This window comes from Salvelinus namaycush, chromosome 6 (genome assembly GCF_016432855.1).
Source record: "Salvelinus namaycush isolate Seneca chromosome 6, SaNama_1.0, whole genome shotgun sequence".
NCBI lineage: Eukaryota > Metazoa > Chordata > Actinopteri > Salmoniformes > Salmonidae > Salvelinus > Salvelinus namaycush.
The window spans coordinates 35,426,489-35,450,862 of NC_052312.1; the positions used below are offsets into that span (position 1 = coordinate 35,426,489).

Sequence of the window (24,374 nt, forward strand, 5' to 3'; positions counted from 1 at the left end):
TGCTGATGAAGCCAAACAACAGGGGGTCTGACACACTGGAAGCTGCGCCTTGTCTATCATGACCAGGGCAGCCATGTTTTCTTATACCAATAAAGATTTGCCAATAAAACACACTTATTTCAAACAGGTGTTGTATTTTTTCTAACTTTTGACCAATGATGAAACAATCAAAATACAAATGTATAGTTGCATCCCAACTGGTTACAAACAAATCAAAGACCTGAGTCATTTATTTATGAAAACCTGAACAAAATACAATCTTTATTCGTTATGTACATTACATACAATGCAATTCTACAATAGGCTCTTCTACACATTCACGTTATCCACAGAGTAGTGCTCATTCACGCACCCTAGAGTACCTCCACATACTCCTGAGTCCCAGTTGGGGAGAAGAGGGGGCAGATGAAGAAAATAACATTCCATTATTTTATCTGAAAATTATAATTTCCTTCCCCTCCCAAAAATAAGAAAAATAATTATTTGGCATTGTGTTTATATATATATATATATTTTTTTTTTTGCAAAGGTGCTTCTTTATTTCATGTTTTCTTAAGCTTCTTTTTTTTCTGACAAAGAAACTAATGCAAACATCGCAAAAGTCTTCTATTCTGTGATAATGACCATAAATGAGTCCTTCCTAAATAACGGGTTTTTAGTACAAAGCTATGATGGTAAGTATGACACTCCTTTCTCTCTGGATCTCAGTTCAGAGAGCTAATATTTACTAAGCTTAATATGATGGCAGCAGAAGACATACATTAACAAACAGACACAAACAAGCACACAAACTAGTTTTAAGCTCACACACTAAGCATACAGGTGTGTGCACCGTGCACACAAGCAGCAAACGCACACAGCACTGACTGTGATTCAAATTAAGCTAATACTGATTACTGAGGACATGAGTGCAAACGAACAGAGAAATCGGATCTGATCACTCATCTTCTAACAATAAGAGCAGATGTCTTCATGTATATGCCTGTATGAAGAAACCAGATGTAATGAATCTATTGGGACGTAGTGTACAATCTGCCAATTTGATTAGGATTTTGATCAAGGATTTATAAGCATCTAACAAGAAAAAGTATCTCTAAAGTTTGTCTCTACCACCCTTGACAGGAGTCAAGCACCAAGTGTGTGTCTCCTTGAATGTGAATAGTCCCTCCATCTCTGGTTATCTGATTGTTTTGAGATCAATCAACTCCACTAAGGGGATGGATATTTCACAGACTCCATAAGCCTTTGCCTAGAGTGTACTCTGCATACTGTACAGCGGTCTCAGAAAAATGCTAAATATATAGACAATACACACAATGTAATGGAAGACTAGGCTGCTACTATTCTTGAGAAGGAGGACAGAGGGGATCACTTCAATCATCTCTCCTACTGAGATTAATGGAAGAACAATATGAGGCAAATGTTTATGTTACACAGGTGAACTAGACAAAATACCCTGGCGATCCGAGACAAACACACATATTGACGGACAGACTCTCTCTCTCTCACACACACACACACACACACACACACACACACACACACACACACACACACACACACACACACACACACACACACACACACACACACACACACGTCAGCTATATCAAAGGGCATCCTCAGTTCCAGCATAATGATTATGAACCAATCAAAAACATTTCCTGTACATCAAAACTTTGGCTGGAGCCACAAGACCGATACCATTTGCTAACTTGGTGTTTAGAGATCACTTGTGAATGCTCCTATCGCCTTATTCTGAGTAAGAATGAAATCTAGTGTTCTGTATTTCTTTAGGTTAGAATTGAAGAATGTCTCGTCATCACTGTTTGCATAAGAAACAGAGAGAACACAGTAATCAGGCCATAGCTAAAGGGGGAGACTGGGCTCTCTCTCAATGAAAGCAATCATTCATTCTTCCTTTACCCATAAAATAAACTCCCATCGTCAAAGGAAGATACATCCCAGTCAATGAGATCATGTGAGTATAGATGTGTGTTTGTACATAAAAAAAAAACACTCCCTCTGATACAGCAGGACCATCATTTTGCAGTTCTTACAAGATGGGGAGTTTGAGTTTAAAAATAATAACGTTCATACTTGGAAACTACATTTCCCAACATGCCTCAGTGACAGATCCATGGTTACATCACACTAAAGCTACAATAGCCATTACCAGAATCACAAGCTTTTGACAACTTGACAATGTTTTCCCCCAAACCCATGATTGATTTTTTACATCGATAGAGGATTTAATTGACATATATATTGTCTCTTAGGATCATTATTCTATTGTTTCTATATAACAAAATTAACATTTTGACACGTAGTGTGCAACAGCATGGCCGTCATAATTATAAATATGGGGTATATAATATGGCACCAATAATACAGGCAGAGCAAGCAAAAAGCATGAACTTGGTTGAAGGTATATTCAGCGTACAACGCGCCGACAGGGTGTCATTAAGTAACACAACTACTTTCACAAGCAGGTTTGTGTGAGTGCTTGGGTGTGTGTCAGAGAGACGGATGCAAGACAGAGTGGAAAATAAAAGAGACTCCTCCTTGATCTAACAGGCTACTAATGCCAAGCAAACTCAAACGCAGCGCGTAAAAGCATCATGTAAACCTCACAAATCAAATGACTTGACACAGAAGATATGTTTGGCAGAGTTCTGGGTTATTTTAAACTGTTAAATCAGTTTATTCAACAAAGACCATCAGGCCTGGGGGAGTTTGTGTTTTTTTCTTTTTCCACACAGTGACATTCAGTATCAACCCCTTTAAATCGTGGTCTGACCCTCATTTTCCCTTTTAGTTCAGTTCCGCTGTTGAAGAACCAACGTCCTAAATAGGGGGTCAACAAGTGCGCGAGCAGAGCACCCCTGAATTTGGAAGGGTCAAGTGTAGAAAAATATGAAGTTTGGCTTTGGGCCAGCCAATCAGAGTCTTATTGGCATATGGTGGTGGTGCGTAGGGTTCTGGGGCGGGGCTAGAGTGTGATGAGGTCAACGAGGTTACCCTTGGGCGGGGTCATGCTGTCCGGGAAGAAGTTGACGAGCGTGTCGAAGAGCTGCGTGCGCTGGGCATACGTCTGGTCCACGTCTGAGAAACCTGAGAGAAGGAGGGAAAGGGGGAGAGATGAGTGTGGGAGGGAGTGTGACAGAAGGGAAGAACGGAGAGGGGAAGAGGGATGGAAAGGAATAAAGAGAGCGGGCAAGAAGGACAAGAGAGAAGGGGGAGAGAGTGGGAGGAAGAAAAGACTCACTTCAATTGCTCAATCTCCACAGGAAGTCATATGAGCTCATAAAAGGTCACATACACGCTCAAAAAGGTCATGTGGGAGGATCAAAATTAAAGTACGTCAGAAAGAAGGGCTGAAGGGGGAAAAAGCAGGCGAGAATAATCCTTCCGTTCATTGGTTTTCATCTACTGTGTATCCAGTGAAGTATGCAGATAACACAGCAGGCTCTTACCCAGAGGGATGAAGTCAGAGCTGGACTTGAAGAGAGCCGAGGGCAGGAGCTGGAACTGAATAGTCACACCGGAACACAACATCTCAGTCACTGAACACTAACGCAACACCGCCAACAAATACACTGCCATTTCACTCCTGAGTAACTATGGTAATAATATCAAAACAATGAACATCAACAAACAGGCTTTGAATGTTACATTCTCAAACCATTTCATCCGTTTACTTGATCTAAAAGCAGTTTAATAAATAACACTGCACAACGTGCAAGTACCCCTCTCCCCATCAGTCAACCCTCCCTCCCGTCCCTCACCTCTTTGGTCTCGTCAGGGTTGGTGTGGTCCACGGTCAGAGAGAGGTCGTTCTGCAGGTACTTCAGAGCATTCAGAGGCTCCGACTGGGCCTTCTCTTCAAACCTAAAAAAAACACACACAGATCTTCAGGAATACCTACAGAGAGCTTGAGGAAATCGTTTAGCCTAACCTACAGAAACTCTGTACCACACAAGGTGAAAAGATCACTGCAAAGACTGCAAAATGAGCGAGGAGAAAACCCTTCCCTACAATGGCAAGACATGGCCACTAGGTGGAATCAGTGTCAAAGCAGAACTCGAAACTAGAATTGTGTCATAACTCCTATACATTTGTATCCACCGTTTTGCTATATGGTACAGAGAGGTTACAGTTCAGTTCCAGGTGTATAGTCCATTCTCTGCTTCTGTACCTGTACTTCCTGATTAGGTATCTGCAGTGTCGGAGCAGGTACTCCTTGGAGGGGCGACACAGCTTGAGGGACCAGAAGTCATCCAGACGCATCTTAGGAGAGCACGACTTCCCTGGGTTCCCTCCAAACAGGTAGTGCACCTGGACACAAAGAGGAAAAATAACACTGGATATATTCAATATTATCCATCAATACCTCAAAACTGCAGCTGGTCTCAGATCATAATGATATCCTGAAACAGTATTTAACTAGACTTTTGTGCCCTTATGCTTATAGCATTTTGTAGAAGTGTGTGTGTGTGTGTCCATGTTCTTCACTGACATGCTGCATGTTATATTGATGTATCTTAGTCTGGTTGATGTCATGTGTCTGTCTGTGAAACTAATGTGTTGACGCTGCTGTCTTCGTTCAGGTCTCTCTTGAAAAATAAATGTTCTCTACCAGACTAATCTGGTTAAATAAAGGTAAAATATTTTTTTTTAAAGCATATGTGTGCGCGTGTGTGTGTGACCTTGTGCATTTCGTCGTAGACCAGCTGGTGTGCGAAGCGTGGACAGGGCTCCTCCTCCTGCAGAGCCTTACTGGGGTTCTCCTTCACCGCCTGGTCATTCTTATACACACACGACCTGCAGCGCACGGGAGCGCGCACACACACACAAACACAGTACAACAAGTTAGTACGCACATAGCCTGAACCCTGAAGAGGAACACCCATTGTGTTTCTATACCTTAAAAAGGAAACACGCCCACACACCCCGAAGAAAATATTGGAAAACACTTCTAGACAGCCTCCTACGGAGAAACACACACACAGCTTGAGCCGTTACATTGACTTAATTTACTGGACACTCAGTAAAAAGAACGACTGGAGAAAGCAGTGTACCGGAACCAGCGGCAGGCAGCACTGACAGCCTGTTCTCTCACAAGCACTGTTTCAACTGACCAAATTAGCTAGGCCAGAACAAAGACGTTCTCCATGAAGGTGCAGAGGTACAACAAACACACGCTCTGAAACTCACCCTCTGAAAGAACATTTAGTTCTCTTTTGAAGGGCAGAGAGATTATGAAACTCACTTTCAGGTCAGGAAAGCCTTTGAAATATGACGTTACTGGTTGACGATTGTATCAAAGTGTCTTACTGTGTGCGTTTGCCGGTGTGTGGGCGTGTTCAACTATACTTGTGGGGACCAGAAGTCTCCACAAGAATAGTAAACAAACATTTTGTTAGTCCCCACAAGGTCAAATGCTATTTCTAGGGGGGTTTAGGGTTAAGGTTAGAATTAGGTTTAGGAGCTAGGGTTAGTTTTAGGGTTAGGAGCTAGGGTTAGGGAAAATATGTGAATGGGACTGAAATGTGTGTCCCCAAATGGTTAGTTATACAAGACTGTGTGTGTGTGTGTTTCGTACCAGTTGTTGCGTGCGATGTCATAGATCCAGAAGGAGTTACGGACGTTCTCCTCTCGTTTGTCCTTGTCCTTGCTGAGGCCAGACAGGACGTGGATCTCATTCAGCTCGGGGTCTATGGTGGCCCTCTGGGTGAAGCCCGTCATCGGCACTGTGGGACAAACACACATCAGAGAGAGGTTTAAAACCGAGACTGGTGCTACTGAGAACACCGAGAGAGAATAGCCGGCTACATTGAGAGAATGGCAGGGATTCAGCATTTTTCCTGGTCATAGAATTCTAGGCTCTATGGTTATTTAACGCTATCACACATTTTTTTCCCCCATCAGAGGCCAAGATTAAAAAGACTTGGGAGAAATGGGATAGACTACGAAAGCAAAAGGCTGCTCACATAGCAACGTACATAGCAACGAGATTCGCTGGAAACAAACAGGACACAATGCAAATGTATGTTTGTTTTTCTACGGATTTGCATTACCGACAGAACAGGATGTGTTTGTGGTCACAGTGTAAACAGTACGCAACTACCCATATGCATGGTGTTTTACCCAGATTTACGTACATTGCTTGTCTAAAGCAATCCCCTGATAGCACCTGATGTGTTTGTGGTCATGACACGTCACAGTGTATACAGTATGCTCCTATTCATACGTATAGCAGAATATGGAACACATATAGGCCAAGTATTTCCGCTTTGTGGTCATCGGCTGCTTATTTGTCACGTGTTTCAGTAGTTGTAAGTAAGAAGCAGGTATAAGCTTTCGCAATGACTTCACAGTGTATCAAATCTATGTGGGTTGTTACCATGGCTATGATAGTAAGAACAGTGTCAAAACAAAGACGAGGTGTTGTGCTGGGAAGACATTCTTTAAATCACTTAGTACTACCAACTTCAACTAATACATTTTTATGGAAACCACCATATGCTTTCAAGGAAAATTAGAACCATTTCTCAAACAAGCTCCATAGACAGTTTGCCAAACAGCACACAACATGAATTATGCGTCAACGTCCTGTTCTAAGACATTAAGCTATGCATTAACTTCTGGATAAATAAAACAGGCCCCTAGGTCAACCAGCCAGTGTAACTTGAGTAGAGAGTACAGACTGTTTTAGGGAATCAACAAAACAAAGATGTTTATTTGAAGAACAAGAAAAAAACACCAGAAGGACAGAGCCACTAGAGACTGTGCTCTGCCCTTCAGACATAGGGTGCTATTTGGGATGTAAGCTAACACATATAGTGCACTACTTTTGACCAGGGCCCATGTGAGTCCCAAATGGCACCCTAACATATATGCAGTGCACTACTTTTGACCAAACGCGATGGGCCCTGGTCAATAGTACACAATATAGGGAATAGGGTGCCATTTGGGATAGATATAGAGCTCATTAGAGCACAGTTCTAAAATGGAAATGAACAGGAAGATGTTGCGGCAGCGATAAACATTAGAGAATTATTACAAGAGCACTGTTTGGGCTTGCTACTTCCTTCCTGCCAAAATACATTCTGTTCTTTCTCGCTCCATCTCTCCTGTTCTTTTGCTCTCGCTTGCTCATTCTGCATCTTTCGGTTTCTTCCTTGCTCTCCCTCCCTTTCGGCCTCTTCGCTCCCTCTCTCTCTACTTCTGCCTCCCTCCACCCTCCCTCCTTCCCCATCTCTCGTTCTTGCAGGATGACACAGATGCGAGAGGCACACAGACAGAGGTCCTATTAATACTCTGCCATCATCACACCAGTCCAGTCCAACTCCGCCCATCCAGAGATCTTAGACAATCTGTTTCAGGACAACAAGCATCTCTTTCTCTCTCTGCTGCCCTGTGCCTTTTAATGAGCTGCACTGAAAAGTCTGTCACATGTCACTTTAATAGAGGAGCCATGAGATGGTATCTCCTCCTACAGCCATCTACTGCATCTGAAACCACAGATTCTATTAGATTCTTTAGTGTAAGGGTAGATGAAGATATGTGATGGGGAGAGTTCTGTAAATGTAGTATCACTGAGTCACAAGCTTGAGGGGAAAAAGACCGATTAGGCTACACACACAGCTGCTGACCAAAGCATCAGCTGATAGCGACTAAACGGAGTGCAACGTTGCGATTTGCTCAGGTTAGCATTCAGACTGTGTGTGTGTGTGTGTAGGGTTGCAAAGGGAAGGTACATTACTGGAAACGTTCTAAGTTTACCAGCAAACTACCAGAATTTTGGTATCTTTCAAGGATGTAATTTATCACAAGACATCTACTGGCCCTTTTGGGTACTTCAGATTATCACAGGTGTCTAATCATCTCTGGTCCTCTGTGTGTCATCACATGTAAAATATATGAAATAATGAACAAGATGATTTATACAAAAACTATTGAATGACAACGCTGTAAAACATAATCCTAAATATAAACTTAGTGAATACCATTGGTGTTTAATTTGTATGTGTGAACAAACACACACAAAGCTCAGAAAAAAATTAAGAAACCACTGCAAAATGATCAGTTTCTCTAGTTTGACTATTTATAGGTATGTGTTTGGATAAAATGAACATTTTTTTTTATTCTATAAACTATTGACATTTATTCCAAATAAAAGTATTGTTATTTAGAGCATTTATTTGCAGAAAATGACAACTGGTCAAAATAACAAAAAAGATGCAGTGCAGTCTGACCTCGAATAATGCTAAGAAAATAAGTTCATATTCATTTTTAAACACAATACTAACGTTTAACTTAGGAAGACTTCAAATGGACCAAAAGTTTCGACAAACCTACTCAAAGGTTTTTCTTTATTTGATTTTTTTTACATTGTAGAATAATAGTGAAGACAAACTATGAAATATCACACATGGAATTATGTAGTAACCAAAAAAGCAAAAGTCCCATCCTGAAAAAGGGACGTTTCTTTTTTTGCTGAGTTTGTTTTGTGTTAATTATCAAAATTACTGAAGATTCCAGTAACTTTGGTGAAATACCAGTACCTTTGCAACCCTGTGTGTGTGATAGAAAAAGTAGAGGATAAAAGAGTGTGGTTCTGTGAGAGAGTGAGAATAAAACGTAAAGAGAAAGTGAATTGTGAGAGATTGAAACAGTGTGTGTGTGTGTGTGTGTGTGTGTGTGTGTGTGTGTGTGTGTGGTGAGAGAGCGCAATCTAATTAAATGTTCCTGTGAGGTTTTGCTAAATACCACAATAATACGGGGGTGGGAATTTCTAAGAACCCCACTTGCACATGACAAAAATGCTATTCTCAGAAGATGATGACATCAACTGCTCACTTTCTAATCACAGCAAGCAATTATGAATTCCAACTTTGTAAAGAAACGCACCACGGCCACGCTACTGGATTCTCTGTTGCCCTGCAGAATGGGTAGAACCCAGGGTGCAAGTGCATCGTGCTGAAAGCAGTAAGGGGACTTTTACATGAACACCTAAATGAGTTTAGCCTTGCAACACCCTTGGCATTAGACCTGCCAATCTGAGACCTGACCAGATCCATTTGGAACAAAATGTTGGCACTAAACAATTAACTTCTTACGGCTGAGATCCCGTTAACGGGATCGATATGACAACAGCCAGTGAAAGTGCAGGGCGCAAATTCAAACTGAAAACTCATAATTAAAAATCCTCAAACATACAAGTATTTTACACAATTTTAAAGATAAACTTGTTGTTAATCCCACCACATTGTCTGATTTCAAAAAGGCTTTACGACGAAAGCACACCATCTGATTATGTTAGGTCAGTACCTAGTCACAGAAAAACACAGCCATTTTTCCAGCCAAAGAGAGTAGTCACAAAAAGCAGAAAGAGATAAAATCACTAACCTTTGATGATCTTCATCAGATGACACTCATAGGACTTCATGTTACACAATACATGTATGTTTTGTTCGATAAAGTTCATATTTATATCCAAAAATCTTAGTTTACATTGGCGTGTTATGTTCAGTAATATTTTGCCTCCAAAACATCCAGTGATTTTGCAGAGAGCCACATCAATTTACAGAAATACTCATAATAAACATTGATAAAAGATACAAGTATTTTACATGGAACTTCAGATACACTTCTCCTTAATGCAACCGCTGTGTCAGATTTCAAAAAACCTTTACAGAAAAAGCACACCATGAAATGATCTGAGTACGGTACAAGCCAATACAGGTACCCGCCATGTTGTGGAGTCAACAGAAGTCAGAAATAGCATTATAAATATTCACTTACCTTTGATGATCTTCATCAGAATGCACTCCCAGGAATCCCAGTTCCACAATAAATGTTTGTTTTGTTCGATAAAGTCCATAATTTATGTCCAGGTACCTCCTTTTTGTTTGCGCGTTTAGTTCCAAAATCCAAATTCACGACGCGCAGGCCAGACGAAAAGTCAAAAAATTCCATTACAGTTCGTAGAAACATGTCAAACAATGTATAGAATCAATCTTTAGGATGTTTTTAACATAAATCTTCAATAATGTTTCAACCGGAGAATTCCTTTGTCTGTAGAAATGCAATGGAACGCAGCTAACTCTCACGGGGGCGCGCCTGAGTGAGCTCATGGCACTCTGCCAGACCCCAGACTCAATCAGCTCTTATTCCCTCATCCTTCACAGTAGAAACATCAAACACGGTTCTAAAGACTGTTGACATCTAGTGGAAGCCTTAGGAAGTGCAATATGACCCCATAGACACTGTATATAGGCAAACCTACAAACCTCAGATTTCCCACTTCCTGGTTGGATTTTTTCTCAGGTTTTTGCCTGCCATACGAGTTCTGTTATACTCACAGACATCATTCAAACAGTTTTAGAAACTTCAGAGTGTTTTCTATCCAAATCTACTAATAATATGCATATCTTAGCTTCTGGGCCTGAGTAGCAGGCAGTTTACTCTGGGCACCTTATTCATCCAAGCTACTCAATACTGCCCCCAGACATAAGAAGTTAAGGTGTGTCAGTTGTACTATACTCCACCCATGGCATAAACAGTTACTGTCCCTGGTGGCTTAAGTGACTAAGCGGACAGTCTTACCCATGCCGGAGTCCTTCTTGGTTCCGTCTGAGATGATCTCCACATGGTCTCCGTCCACGTCGTAGCTGAAGAAGTCATTCAGGTACGTCTTTGACCTCTGACCTCCGAACACATACAGACAACGATTTCTCTGGAGAAAGGGAGGGGGGATGAGAGAGAGAAGAGCAACATCTATTTTATAATCATGCCAACACTGAATGGTTTACATTCTTCTGTGAAACAAGATAAGTCTGAACAATTTTCCTTGGCTTCATAAAAGTCCTGAGAGTAAAATTGGTGCATATTTGTTCTGTTATGTCTTTGGCTTTCTCTAAAAACACAAAGCAGAAAGCGATGAATTCTGAATGCTTCAGTCATGATTGTGTGGGTATTGATTTGTTACTGTCAATAAATCATTCTGGTGTTTGTGCTGAATTCTATAATTCTAACAGCAACACCAGTCATGGTACTACTCCCATAACTCACAGTGTGGAAGAGCATGCAGTGTCCAATGCGTGACTGGACATCCTCAGGCCCAGCGTTGCAGGAGTCTTCTCTGAGCAGGCTCCAGGTTCCGGCCTGGCAGTGGAAGGCATACAGCCCGCTGAACTGGGGCTCGGACGTCCTGCTGTCCTCCACACTGCCGTTACACATCAGAATCCGACCACCAAACGTATAGATCATGTGCTTCTCCGAGTCCATACACATCTATAAGGAGAGGGGGGAAGGATGAGAGAGGAGAGAAAGGTTGGGTACAAAGAGAGTCATGAGATTCAACATTTGGTTTTCAGTGTTGGGCTTAGAGCAGTGGAAAAAATATGCAAAAATCCTTGGCATTTACAGATCCATTTTTAGCTTAAAAAGTGGGACAGGAGGAAAATATGTCAAGACTATAGCCGGCTAAGCCTTCATCATCAGTGCTCTGGTCTCACCTCCAGATGGCTGAGTGTACCAATTATTTAACCAACAAAAACTCTGTAACCGATTTTTAATGAAGCCCAAAGTGTTTAAATTCACTCCTAGCCAGTTTGGTCCAGTTTGGACGTGTGTGTGATACAGCTGTGTGAGGGGCGTGATAATGGGGTAACCTGGTGGTCAAAGACGAGCTTGGGCCCGCCGTCGGCTGACGTGTCCTCGCTGAGTAGTGTCCAGGTGTTGGCGTCGACGTCGTATCGATAGAAGTCACTCTTCAGAGACTTGCTGTTCCTGACGCTGGAGTCTAGGTAGCGGCCGAGTGTGTAGATCTGCCGCCGCTGACTGTCGATGCACATCTTGTGACAGGACCGCGCACTGGGACCACTCTGGGAGAGGACGGGGTAAGCCATCACACAAACTATCTATACAATAGGAGAATGAGACGACTCGGCCCCCTGCTCCCATGTGGTGACAGTGTTGCTACCATTTACTGAACTTTGTTGATATCTAGTACCTGCTCAAAAACATTACACCTTTGTTATATTTCCCTATAGTGAAACTTTCAACTATTATTTTCATTATAATCATCCGTTAGATAGACATTACCCTCACCTTGACCAAAGAAAACTGCAGTCATTATCATGATCATTTCTATAAATAATTGAGTGTTCTGCTCATTAAGCAGCTGTAACAATCAGTATAGACCATTTAACAGTGTTGTTCTGTGTCACCATAACTCCTCTTTTCCACCATCCTTCTGTCTTTCATACATCTTGCTCTCACACCTCCTTCTCTGTGTCTCTGGAGATGCAGACCCACTGGTTCTCCTGAACACTGTAGGCCCAGAAGTCAGCCAGGTCCTGTGTGCCGTCCCAGCCCCCAAAAAGATACACCGTCTCTGTAGGAAACAGGAAGCCAACGCTGGTCAACACCTGGGATGTATTCAACATCACTGAACTACTCTGGTGCCTATACTGAAACACCAAGAAGACTACAGTAAAGCACAATGGTCCTGAAACTATCCCTTCACACTCAAACCTGTATACTGGTTGAAAATGGCAGATTTGGTCACTGATAAGCACTATTGGAATGCAGTGGCTATACAGTAACATGCTATACAAGACGTCAGAACTCAGGGTCTCCACTACAGAGCTGCATGGGATTCAACTGACAGGCGTTGTAAACAGCAGTACTAAGCGCAACAAGAAGATACCCCCGTCCCTCCGCTAATTTGGATACTTTTGCACATGTTTAATCAGAGAGGGGAATATTGTAGATCAAGAGGACTCGATTTGTTTTAAAAGATGAGACGTTGATTATAATAAATACTGCTTTGATGTCATACAAGCAAACCACACACCCACAAGTCCAAATGTGCGCTTTGCTTTTCCATCTGACCAAACTCATGTCCTTCACATTATCAACATTTATGATCGCTATATTTGATGTACAGTTACAAGGATGACATGGCGTCATACCCTGGGTTATTTTTAACAGGAGGAGCCTGTTTGTCACATAGTGAAGAAAATTAGCAGCAGAACACGCACCTGAATGCACTCAATAATCCATTCTATGCACACCAAAATGACTATAATTTTCTCTGAAAAGTGCCTTATGAAAGCCTAACACGAAGATAGTATTTTAGAACTTAGCTAGTCATGTTGGCAAGAGAATAAGCTTTCAAAATTGTGCCCACCTGACCCAGAATGCAATTTATAAATGGACCAATTATGGATTGCAAAAACAATAATTGTGCGATGGGGATGGAGGGCAGTGCTTGCTTCAATTCTTCAAAGGTACAGCTAGGAGAGCTAAAAAAAATAACTAATAGTTGAAAGCTCTTTCCATGAGCCATTAAAGTGAATTGAAATGATTTAGTAACTGTGCACACTTCGGAGAGCTGTGTGGCCACTTCCATACACCAGTTAGACCTCTTAATCTAACGCTTGACTGCTGTGTCCTCACCTTTGGTCTGATAATTTCCCCATATTATGAAAAGTGGTCCCTTTCAATTGCTACCATGGTTATGCATATGTTTCTTCAAACATTTCAACGTAGCCCTATCCATAGAGGCCAAGTCCCCACAAGTGTAAAGGGTTAAGGAGGAGAAAAAGGGTATTCAAGAAACACTTAGACTACATGCTGCCATACTGAGTGCAATCATGAGAATTTTGGGAGGAAATCATCACTTCAACTGTAGTAAACACAAAGTTCCATTCCATTCCAGAAGTCCTGAAGAACCCCTGAATTGAGTAGCATGAGTGCATAATTAACACAGCGGTGCACAGGTTCAATGGGCCGTAACCATGGCAAATCAGCAGAGCAGCACACATGGGTAATGTTTGCATGGAGTGCAGACGGTGTGGAGGTTTTTGTAGGTTGGGGGGGTTACTCTAGGTCATCTGGTTTGGCCAAAAACACAGTACTCAGTGTCTGGGGGCCTGAGAGACAGACCAGCAAGATGCAAGGCTTCTCACAGCCTGTATACACACGTGCACAATACAAGCCTTTGTCTTTACAATCACCTGCAGGCGAGTAAGCCACCAAAACATTACAGAGCACTAAAATAACCACTGTGTCTTCTGCAAAACAGCTTTAAAAAGGCAATAATAAGTCTTACACACCCACAGCAGTAGAAATCCACTTTTTTCGAGCTGAAAGACGATTGCCAGAGCTTACCCACGATGTTGGACAACACTAAGTCAATAAGTCATTGTTTTAGTCAAAGTAGAATATATTTGGGCTTGAAGTGACAACCCCGAACTGCCCACTTCGTGCAACTTCGAGCCAATGACATGTCTTTTCCTATGAAATGACGTGCAAATTATTTTTAGCATACGTTTCATTTCAGGGCTGGGTTTTCATCAAATGGTACCACCCACCAGCATGGCATTGTTTATTAAGTTTGCAAGTCGCAACTAAGCTGAGCAATATAATAGAAAATATTTGGCTACAGCAAAGATGGCGGATAAATAAAGATAGTTCACTCAGGCTGTTTACCATTGAAAAACATGTGTCAGTTCCGGTCTAGTTAATGGGTTGGGTCTCCCACAGACACCAATGCAACAGCAGCTGGGTCTGGTCTATTTACGTCATTGACTTTTATTGAACCAGAAAGAAAGAAAAACAGTGAGTGGGGTGTCTCGCTTCCTCTTCCTTCTCTGGCTATAGCTTTTAACCATAGGCAGCCAAGTGTAGGCTGAGCCATGGCGCAAATTAAAATAGGGGGTAAAAATTTATGTTTTTGCACCTCCACTTTTTTATCAGCAAATTATCAAAATTCATTGGATAACGTGTCAAGTTGCACTTATTTAAAATTGCGTGTGATATGCTTGCATTTTGGAATCACGCTCCCCGCAAGATGAATGGTTTTGAACACACTCCACTGCTTTGATTGGTGCTGCTAGAAATCAAGTGTCCACGAACTTGTTTATCTAGCTTCACGGCGTCCCCAGTGAAGGTTGCACCCCTCATAGTTAGGCTATCCATATTACCAGAGCGTCATCTTATTCTTTCCATTTCTATGGCAGATTCCCGGCCACAATTCATGAACGATGCCAAAACTTTGGAGATACAATAGATGGCAAAGACACTGCTTTCCCCTATCCACCTGTGGCAAAGTTTTCCCTACATTCCTATGACAAATTCAACTCCAGAACCAGCCATAGCCTAGCTGGCTAATCTTTTGAATGCAGTGTAGTAGCAGATAACATTAGTTAGCCGGATAAGGTTAGCATGCTAGCTAGCTACACTGACAGCTGTTGGTGCCCTACTTGTTGTTATTTGTCCACGTCATGTGGAAAGCACCCACGGCATTCCCACCCCCAATTCTTGAATATGTATTAGCAGCCTGCGTCATTCTGCAGAGGTGGAACCTAAACGTCAATTTCCGCTAAAGGACAAGAATTACATTGAAATAGGGGTGGGATTGCCCTCTGGTGGGGGCCTTTAAGGCCAGTTTGTAAAACACATTTGGAAGAGGAGAATTGCAGTTGAAGTAATAGGTGACATTATAGGGGGTGTTGTCTAGGTGTGGTTTTAGCCAGCATGCCTCACCTGTCTGAACGTCAATGACCATCTGATGACCTCCCCTCATCCCTGGTCTGTTGTCATCCTCATTACCTGGAGAGAGCGATGGAGCGGGAGAAAGGGGTTGAGGGAAAGGAGGGAATAAAATGTAGGAGAGGGATGGAGTGTTGAAGGAAAATTGAGGAGCAGAAGAGAAAGGGGGGGCAGGGGGAAAAAATGATTCATCGCTATAGACCGGTAGTGTACAGCATACCATAGCATTTTGTTAATGAGAACACATTTCCTACTTGAATAGTTTGTCTCACTGTTCATGTCATCTGGGCTTGGCTCTTGGGCGGTTGTACCTTTGTTACTCTTGGGGATGATCTGACTCCATCTTGGCTTGTACTCTTGCTGGCTGATGTACTGGTTAAATAAACCGTCTACAGAGGAAAAGGTCAAACACAGAAAGATTGTCCAGATTATTTCAGCCAGGAGATAGAAGTGAATAGTTTTGTTACCTTTTCAACCTCAAAAAGAAAGTATGATGTCAGGATGACATTGCCACGCCCTGTGGTTTCAAATCAATCTGATAAAATGAAAAGGTCACGTACAGATACATGGGTCATATGGGTCTATAGTGTAAATAATGAATCACTATGGTAACCACTGAATTCATTAGCTAAATATAAGCCGAGCTAGGTTTCAAGATCTCAGTCATGGGATGGTAGAGGTCTGTAGTTAGTATGATGATTGAGGTCATGTAGTTGTATTGCAGTTGATGTGTACAGAGCAGTAGGTCCAGCCCCCATCGGTCTGTCTGAGGAGGTGTGGGTGACAGGACCTTTGACAGCTTTGTCGATGAGCTCCTCACAGGCGTCAAAGTCTCCACGGAGTACCAGGCGGTCGTGGAGGTGTGTCAGCATTTGGTGTTCCAACGCGATGCGTGTCTTCTTCTGCAGCGACTCAAAGGCCTCTGTGTAGTTATGCTGCCGGAAGTGCTTCAGGCACAGGCGGATCGCTTCCTGTTCCCGGTACTAGAGGAATACAGGGGAGGAGGCAAGGGGATGGGAGGGGACACACTCACTGTAATATCGGCTCCATCTTTGTTCAATGTTTTTCATCACAAATGTTATACTTCATATTATAAACTGGGTGGTTCGAGCCTTGAATGCTGATTGGCTGAAAGCTGTGGTATATCAGACCGTTTACCACGGGTATGACAACAACAAAAACTTTTACTGTTCTAATTACGTTGGTAACCAGTTTATAACAGCATTAAGGCACCTCTGAAGTTTGTAGTATATGGCCAATATACCACGGCTAAGGGCTGTATCCAGGCACTCCGCAAATACCACACCCTCTCTGGCCTTATTGCTTAAGTAACCCACTCAAACGGATTCTCTCCCTTAACCCCAACTGTGTATGTAAGTGAGTGCGTCTCAGAGGCAGGCTCACCTTGCTGTACCAGTTAAGGCAGGGCTGCACTACGTCAGGTTCCTCTATGCCATGCAGCTCAATGTACCAGATACTGAAGTTAAAACTGGGCCCCCAAGACATCAGAGGCACTGAGAGAGACAAAGAGAACGGTCTATAATTTAAGTCATCAACTATTTTGCCAGTTTGACTTATTTCCATCTCCAGCCGTGTAGCATCCCTTCACTACAATAATTGTCAAGCTGGACAGAGTCTGTACAACACGTAGGCCCAAGCCTTGGGCCCATTCCTTTTCCAAACCCACCTATTTTAACAAATCTGCAGGGAAACATCTGTTCGTCGATCTTGTGTTTCAAGGTGAAGGTCTCCTTGTTGTAGTCATTCTTCAGGCCACTGCAGAGGAATAAATATGGTACAGACAGGAAGGTAGGTTATTTATACAGTAAAGAATAACACTTCACTGTCCCTCTGCCCTCGCCCATCACCTGGACAGGAGTTCTGTCATGTTCTCTTCACTCATCCCACCAAACACTTTGAACTTCTTCAGGTTGCACACGTGAGTCTTCTCATACTTCCCAAAGGTGATGCTTTGAACGATCGCTGGCCTTTCCATTTTCAACATTAAGTACTGGAAGGAAAATAGAGGGGAGAATCTGATCAGCGGTCTCTCACAGTAATTCATAATGCAGTGTCCGATCTATATTATCAACACATGACACTGCAGTTTTCATTCTACTGCTCTCCGAACATGTTTCACAACACTGCAGATGGCACAGATCGCAGAGGAGAAATGCTGTGTATACGAGCTGCTGCACAATCAAACTATGGGACATGTTCACAGGTCATTGGAGTGGTAACTAGCCTGGGCATATCTGCTACCGACAGGACAGGGCACTGGCCTGAGCCCTCTGGGAGAGACAGAGGGGATAGAGCAGCACAGATGGAACATCGATTAAATCTGCTTTCCCGGAAACCAGGCAACCCACAATCTCTGGAGACCCATGTTTCTACAAATCCTGTAGGTTTAAATGGCTGTGTGAGTGAGCAATAACCATCCACTACCAGAGTGCATCTGCTAGGCTTACTAATGGGTCCTCTGATATGGTTCCATCTTCAACAGTTTTCATCAATAATAAGGCAGGCATATTACATCTCATTAGGTTATCGCCTAGGGTACATCTAACACAGAGGGATTACTCCTAGGCTTGGGTATATCGATCTTTCTTTTTCAAAACAGTCCTGTCCTGTCAGCTAAAAACATGGCACACTTGATAATGAAAAAGACCCGTATCTCAATGATTTGTCGATTCTTGTTGCCACAGAAACCATTATAAAACATTTATATGAAAAGACTCCGTCTTCATTTATTGAATAAAGAAAATAAGCTTTGCGATGGGGTGATTTATGGGGTATAGCTTTATCATTTGTTCAGTATAATTATTTTCAAGGCTTTACCTCTCCACAACCTCCCTCTCTTTGAAAAGATAAAAGGGGTTGATGAGAGTTCAACATCTTTATAGTGTGAAAAGTATTTGACATAAACAGATGCAGTGGAGTTTTGCCTCTGCCACACTTGAATGTCTAGCTTGGGTGGTTAAGACAGACATGCTAAGTTTCCTCTTGCTGCAAAAACAAACTTTCAATTTCCTCTGCCCGTAACCACAAGACAGTCAAACACGCTACGCTGGGCAACATCCTATTCCCAAAAGTGCAAATGCAAGTCATTGGATGCATACTGAAGATGCATGCGTTGTCAGCTAACACTTCTATGGGGCAGAAGTCCGTGGATTTTATGACTCTGGATGGCCAGATAGCTACCAACAATGACAAGAAACTGCTATGTGGGGAATCGTAAGTGACTCGTTTCAACTAGTTTAATCTTTTTCTTGAACTTTACCATGTCTTGTTTTGAGATGTTTTGCCTGATTTCATGTCAATGCTAAAAAGGCTCAAATTCACTAGCTAGCTATCTAACAAGTGTAACGATGTATTTGAGACAACGTGCACATTGTGCAAATGTATTTATGCTTTCAATAAATGCTGGAGACTAAATATAGTTTACATGTTGTCAACAATCTAAGCCAACGCAGTCTGTTTTGCCCCATAGTTGAATGCGCGTCGGGTTTGTTGCTAAACAACCAACCCGTCTATTAGGCGCTACTATTTTGCAGCCACCAGTGAATTGAGAAAACGGATGTTGTATGCAACTGGGCACAGACCCTCTACTGAAGAGCCCCATCCCAAGACAGGTAAGGCACAAGGCATGGAAGGTGTGTGAGTGACAGGTAGGCCTAAGTATGAGACAGGTGTCTATGTGGGCGGGGCACAGCAGACGTTACCTGTGGAGGGTAGTTGCTCTCAGACGACCACCTGGAGGACTGGTCATTGGGTTTGTCCATCAAGATGTTTCTACACACAGACAGGGAAAGATGGGAGAAAGGACATGTTTCAGCCAACATGCAACCATTTGTTGTGAGCAAAGGGATAGGGTAATATCCATGTAAAAGGACCCATGAGCACCACATGTGCAGGGAGTTCATAGCAGCATATCAAATTGGGAGTCCAAAAAATGTATATGTATATTTTGGGGAAATTAAGGCATAGATACATTTTCAACCATTTTCCATCTTAAAAATTAGGCATAAGTACTGGCTTTGATTTCTGGTCAAACAGAAGGAAAATGGGTATTAGATGGATTCTCTGGTACTTTCGTATACTTTTTAGCCAGTAGTTCTGAAAATAGCACTCACGAGGCAAAAGTGGTCCCTGAAAATTGCATACTACGTCACATGTGATGATACTGTATGTGCAACGCGTCACTGCTCTCTGCTGTGCGGGAATCTTGTGTATCTTGCTAGCTGTCTCATATGGCGAGGGGCTGAAGCTCATTGGTTGAACCCGAATTGCTAGGGGGCAGACCCACTTGGGAGAAAATGGCACAACACAGCTTCCAGAAAAACAGTTCCTTTCGAACTAGGAATTTCGTGGCTAATTGAAGTGAGACAGTGATTCTGCATGTATGAACTAAACATTGACACATCTAGCACAAAGCAGGAGGTTTAAGTAGTTGCCAAAGTACCGGAGCATGGCTTTAAAAAGGTATTAGAAATACATCAAAACACAATAATATTATTGAAGTTAAGAACTTATATCAACACACATTTAATTTAGGAGAAATTACTTTCTGTAAGTTTAAGAATCATTACCTTGTGCCTTGTAATTCTGTTACCAAAAAACCACATATCTTTAAGATAGCTTCTAATTTCTCTCCTGGGCTTGACATTAACATTTTTAATGTTTTAATGACAGATTTTTTTTTTTACTTGTCCGAAAGCTCAAGACGTCAAGACCCCCCCCCCCCGAAAATGGTGTTGTATGACGCAAGGAACCACTTTGCAAAATAACATTCATTATCACTGGTATTGACAATGGAAGGCTGCTGCTCTCTGATCTCATGTATTATACAGTACACTGGCGACCTGTCATTCAGGGCAGGTGGGGCAGAACCTGTTTTGAGCCCCACATTTTTTGCATGTTATTGTGTCACATATCAGTTTGCAAACAATGTAAAAAAAAAGTTTATAAAACCGCATACTTAAGGCAGCTCCAAAATCCAGGTGTTCAGCCTAGCTCAGTGCTTTCTGTGGTGGTGGGGCAAGCCAGCAGAAAATATGGATTGTTGCACCGTGATTGGCTCAGTGTTTTGTCACTCATGGGGACACTACGTCACCGCCAAGTCTAAGGGTAGAGCTAGAAAATTCAAGCCCCCTGGGTGCTGCCATAGAGTTACATTTGAAGTGCCCATCCAAGAAGGCTCAAGGTCATCGGCCAAAGATAAAATTACATCAAACCACATCTTATTTACAGTAGCTTTGATTGGACTGATTATGTCAACATCATACTTTCAAAATCTTAGCTGGCAATCAACATCATGAATCAAGTCGACAATCTACTGGCAAATCCTTGTCATATGAAGAGAAATAATGAAGAGAAATTATAGATAAAACGTATCGCTGCTCATCGGCTATTGGACATAAACATTACACAACAAGTTGGAAATCGCAAATTAAAAATTAATGGTTTAGAAGGAATCAGTGGCTAACTGCAAGCCTTGCAAAGCAATCATTATCCTGCTATTCAGTGGAGTGGCAGTGGGTCCCAAGTCCAAGATTAAGGGTCTCTTTACCTAGTTAAAAATTATAAACATTCAACATTGGCCGTGCTGTTAATGAACCATGATTTATGCTGCGCCCAAAACAACTGTTAACCCAGAACTGCAAAATCTGACTTTAGTGAGTTCAAGACAACTGAAAACTCTGGAAATACGAGCTACGACTGGGAAAAAATATTTTGAACTTTCCTCCAACTCGGAATTGTGAAATTCGGAACTCTGGCCTCTTTCTAGAGCGACGACTTGAAGATCACTGACGTCATCATGATTTACAACTACAAAAATCCAGAGAATGCCAGACGTGACGACAAAATTTGCCCAAAAGGACCGCCGCGCCACCTTCCTGTTCAAGTGAGTGTAACAGTATAACTTTAGACCGCCCCCTTGCCCCGACCTCGGGCGCGAACCAGGGACCCTCTGCACACATCAACAACATTCACCCACTAAGCGTCGTTACCCATCGCTCCACAAAAGCCGCGGCCCTTGCAGAGCAAGGGGAAACCCTACTTCAAGTCTCAGAGCAAGTGACGTAACCGATTGAAACGCTATTAGCGCGTAACACGCTAACTAGCTAGCCATTTCACATCCGTTACACTCACCCCCCTTTCGACCTCCTCCTTTTCCGCAGCAACCAGTGATCCGGGTCAACAGCATCAATGTAACAGTATAACTTTATGGCGTCCCCTCGCCCCGACCCGGGCGCGAACCAGGGACCCTCTGCACACATCAACAACAGTTACCCACGAAGCGTCGTTACCCATCGCTCCACAAAAGCCGCGGCCCTTGCAGAGCAAGGGGAAACCCTACTTCAAGTCTCAGTGGCGCAAGTGACGTAACCGATTGAAACGCTATTAGCGCGTACCCGCTAACTAGCTAGCCATTTCACATCCGTTACATGAGCAAGGCACAATGCAACGTGTGAAGTGATCATAGAATTTTTCCATACACACAAAAAGCTTACTTCTCTCAAATTGTGCACAAATTTGTTTACATCCCTGTTAGTGAACATTTCTCCTTTGCCAAGATAATCCATCCCCCTGACAGGTGTGGCATAGCAAGAAGCTGATTAAACAGCATGATCATTACACAGGTGGCATGCTGACTGCAGGAATGTCCACCAGAGCTGTTGCCAGATAATTGAATGTTCATTTCTCTACAATAAGTCGCCTCCAACATCGTTTTAGAGAATTTGCCAATACGTCCAACCAGCCTCAAAACTGCAGACCAGGTGTAACCAAGCCAGCTCAGTACCTCCACATCTAGCTTCTTCACCTGTGGGATTGTCTGAGACCAGCCACCCGGATACCTGATGAAACTGAGGAGTATTCCTGTCTGTAATAAAGCCCTTTAGTGGGGGGGAGACTAACTGTATTTAGCCATGTTAACAGCATCATTGCATCACTGTGATATATGAAATACAAGTGATAGTGTAATCACTACCTATAAAATGTACATGCTAAATTATTAAGTGATGTGCAGTCGTATTCAAGTCCTGATTGGTCAATAAGCTTATTTGACATATAAAATAGTGTTATTTGACATGTCAAATAATGTCACTTAACTTGTTAAATAACTAAATGGACTGTGACCTGAACGGCGTTCCTAATTTGTTCCGGCATTGGCCAGAGCAAATTAGGCCTACTGATGATGACCTCTCACATCCCTCATCATCATCAAACATGGAATGGTATTGTGACAGAGGCAGTGGTACTACTGTCTTCAAGGCTGCAATTACAAAGGCAGACCAAATCTGGTATTTTTTTTCACTAATGGGTCTTTTGACCAATCAGATCAGCTTTGAAAAATATTTATGGGTAAGGACAAAATTACTATTAGTGGAAAAAAATATTAGAATTGGGCCGCCTGTGTAAACGCAGCCCAAGACACATTTTCAGCTAGTTCCAAGCTAATTAGTGCTGAAAATTGCAATTCCACGCGTTAAAAGAGCGGGATAATAGGTTCCATAAATAGCTGACTGTACAGGCATGTCCTATGGTTTAAGGTTACCCAAGCAATGCCATAGAGACATACTAACTCGCTACCCAACGTTAGCTAGTTCTCCCTTTGGCTTTGCACGAACGGGTAGTCAGACTAAACATGCCTACAAAAAGTGTAGGTGAAAAAAGTAGGTTTCTAGTATGATTAGTTAACTATTTAGCTAACTAGTTAATATAAAAAGTAACGAGTGGTTTTGGCTACCAACTAACTTAGTGGTGGTGGTGACATGCTCGTCTAGTTTGCGAGCTCGCTAACTTAACTAGCTAGCTTTTTTTTGCCAACTCGTTAGTACAGCTGTTAGATAGTTACCAGTATCGGATTTACAGTGTATGGCAAAACGTCACACAGTACACAAAAATAACCAATTTAGCTGGCTATGCGTGCATTTTGTTTACTCGAGTAAATCTAACTAGCTAACGTTATCCCCGTTGCCAAACGGTGGAGTAGTAAGCTCGCAGTCAAGCTAGGCCGTGGAGAGACGATTCGATGCACTGTGGCAGTTAATGAGACCTGCAGCCACGAAAACAAATACATACATGTGGTCAACGTATGCGTGGATTACTTACTCTGGTAAATATGTGGAGGAATAAGAGCTCCATTTAAAAACACTGAAGGAGAGGACTCTGTTCTCTGGAACGACCGCCATCTTGTTGCAGAAAATGACAAGCAGCACCGGCTCGAGTGACAGCTCTTAAAAAGACAATACACTTTAATTCGATTAATGCGTTTGGTTACATCGGTCAAGTTCAATAATAGAGAAAACTGTTCCAAATATTTATGAGGACATGATATTGATTAGTGACCCTGAAAATGTGCATGGAACACTTGCAGCAAGTTATTTCAACCAGACTGCTTCCATTTGGCTTAGTGTTCGTGTGTTTGTATGTGTGTGTGTGTGTGTGTGTTATCATCGCAATAAGTTTTTCCTGACACCTATTTTACCTGCAGAAATAATATAGTTTGTAAACTTTTAGAAGCTATTCAATATAGGCTTGAGTATAGGCTTGTCTCATATTTGTTGCACGTTGAGACACTGAACAGCATCAATAGAATTTAGAATATGTTTGAAATACTGTATCTCTCAAAGATATGGAACCGGTATTACCTCACACAAGCAGGACTGATGTTTCCTCCTGTGTTTGGTTTTCCTTATTCATTTTTAACATAGGCCCATAACTTTTAGTTCCAAATGTGTTTCCCACCAAAGTCCCGATGATGAGGATATCACAGGATAATAGAGTCACTGCTTCAT

General features: G+C 42.3%; 1 protein-coding gene across 3 annotated transcripts; it reads right to left on the reverse strand.

The window, feature by feature from the left end:
- Positions 1 to 181: 181 nt before the first annotated feature.
- LOC120049916 (muskelin) lies at positions 182 to 24,328 on the reverse strand. 3 transcript variants are annotated; one of them, XM_038996422.1, is made up of 19 exons: positions 24,228 to 24,328; positions 23,689 to 23,812; positions 19,293 to 19,362; positions 17,439 to 17,581; positions 17,258 to 17,346; positions 16,975 to 17,084; positions 16,361 to 16,553; positions 15,882 to 15,959; positions 15,565 to 15,630; positions 12,294 to 12,406; positions 11,682 to 11,894; positions 11,080 to 11,301; positions 10,615 to 10,744; positions 5,606 to 5,753; positions 4,710 to 4,824; positions 4,199 to 4,338; positions 3,789 to 3,891; positions 3,477 to 3,531; positions 182 to 3,114 (listed from the first exon to the last, which is right to left on the reverse strand). In XM_038996422.1, exons 2-19 carry the CDS (start codon positions 23,766 to 23,768, stop codon positions 2,993 to 2,995), a joined length of 2,190 nt encoding a protein of 729 aa, XP_038852350.1. In that variant the 5' UTR covers positions 23,769 to 23,812; positions 24,228 to 24,328; the 3' UTR covers positions 182 to 2,992. The 3 variants fall into 3 exon arrangements, with proteins under 3 accessions (XP_038852350.1, XP_038852349.1, XP_038852347.1); XM_038996421.1 differs by having other exon boundaries at positions 15,843 to 15,959; positions 24,228 to 24,327; XM_038996419.1 differs by having other exon boundaries at positions 15,825 to 15,959; positions 24,228 to 24,327.
- Between the last annotated feature and the right edge of the window lie 46 nt (positions 24,329 to 24,374).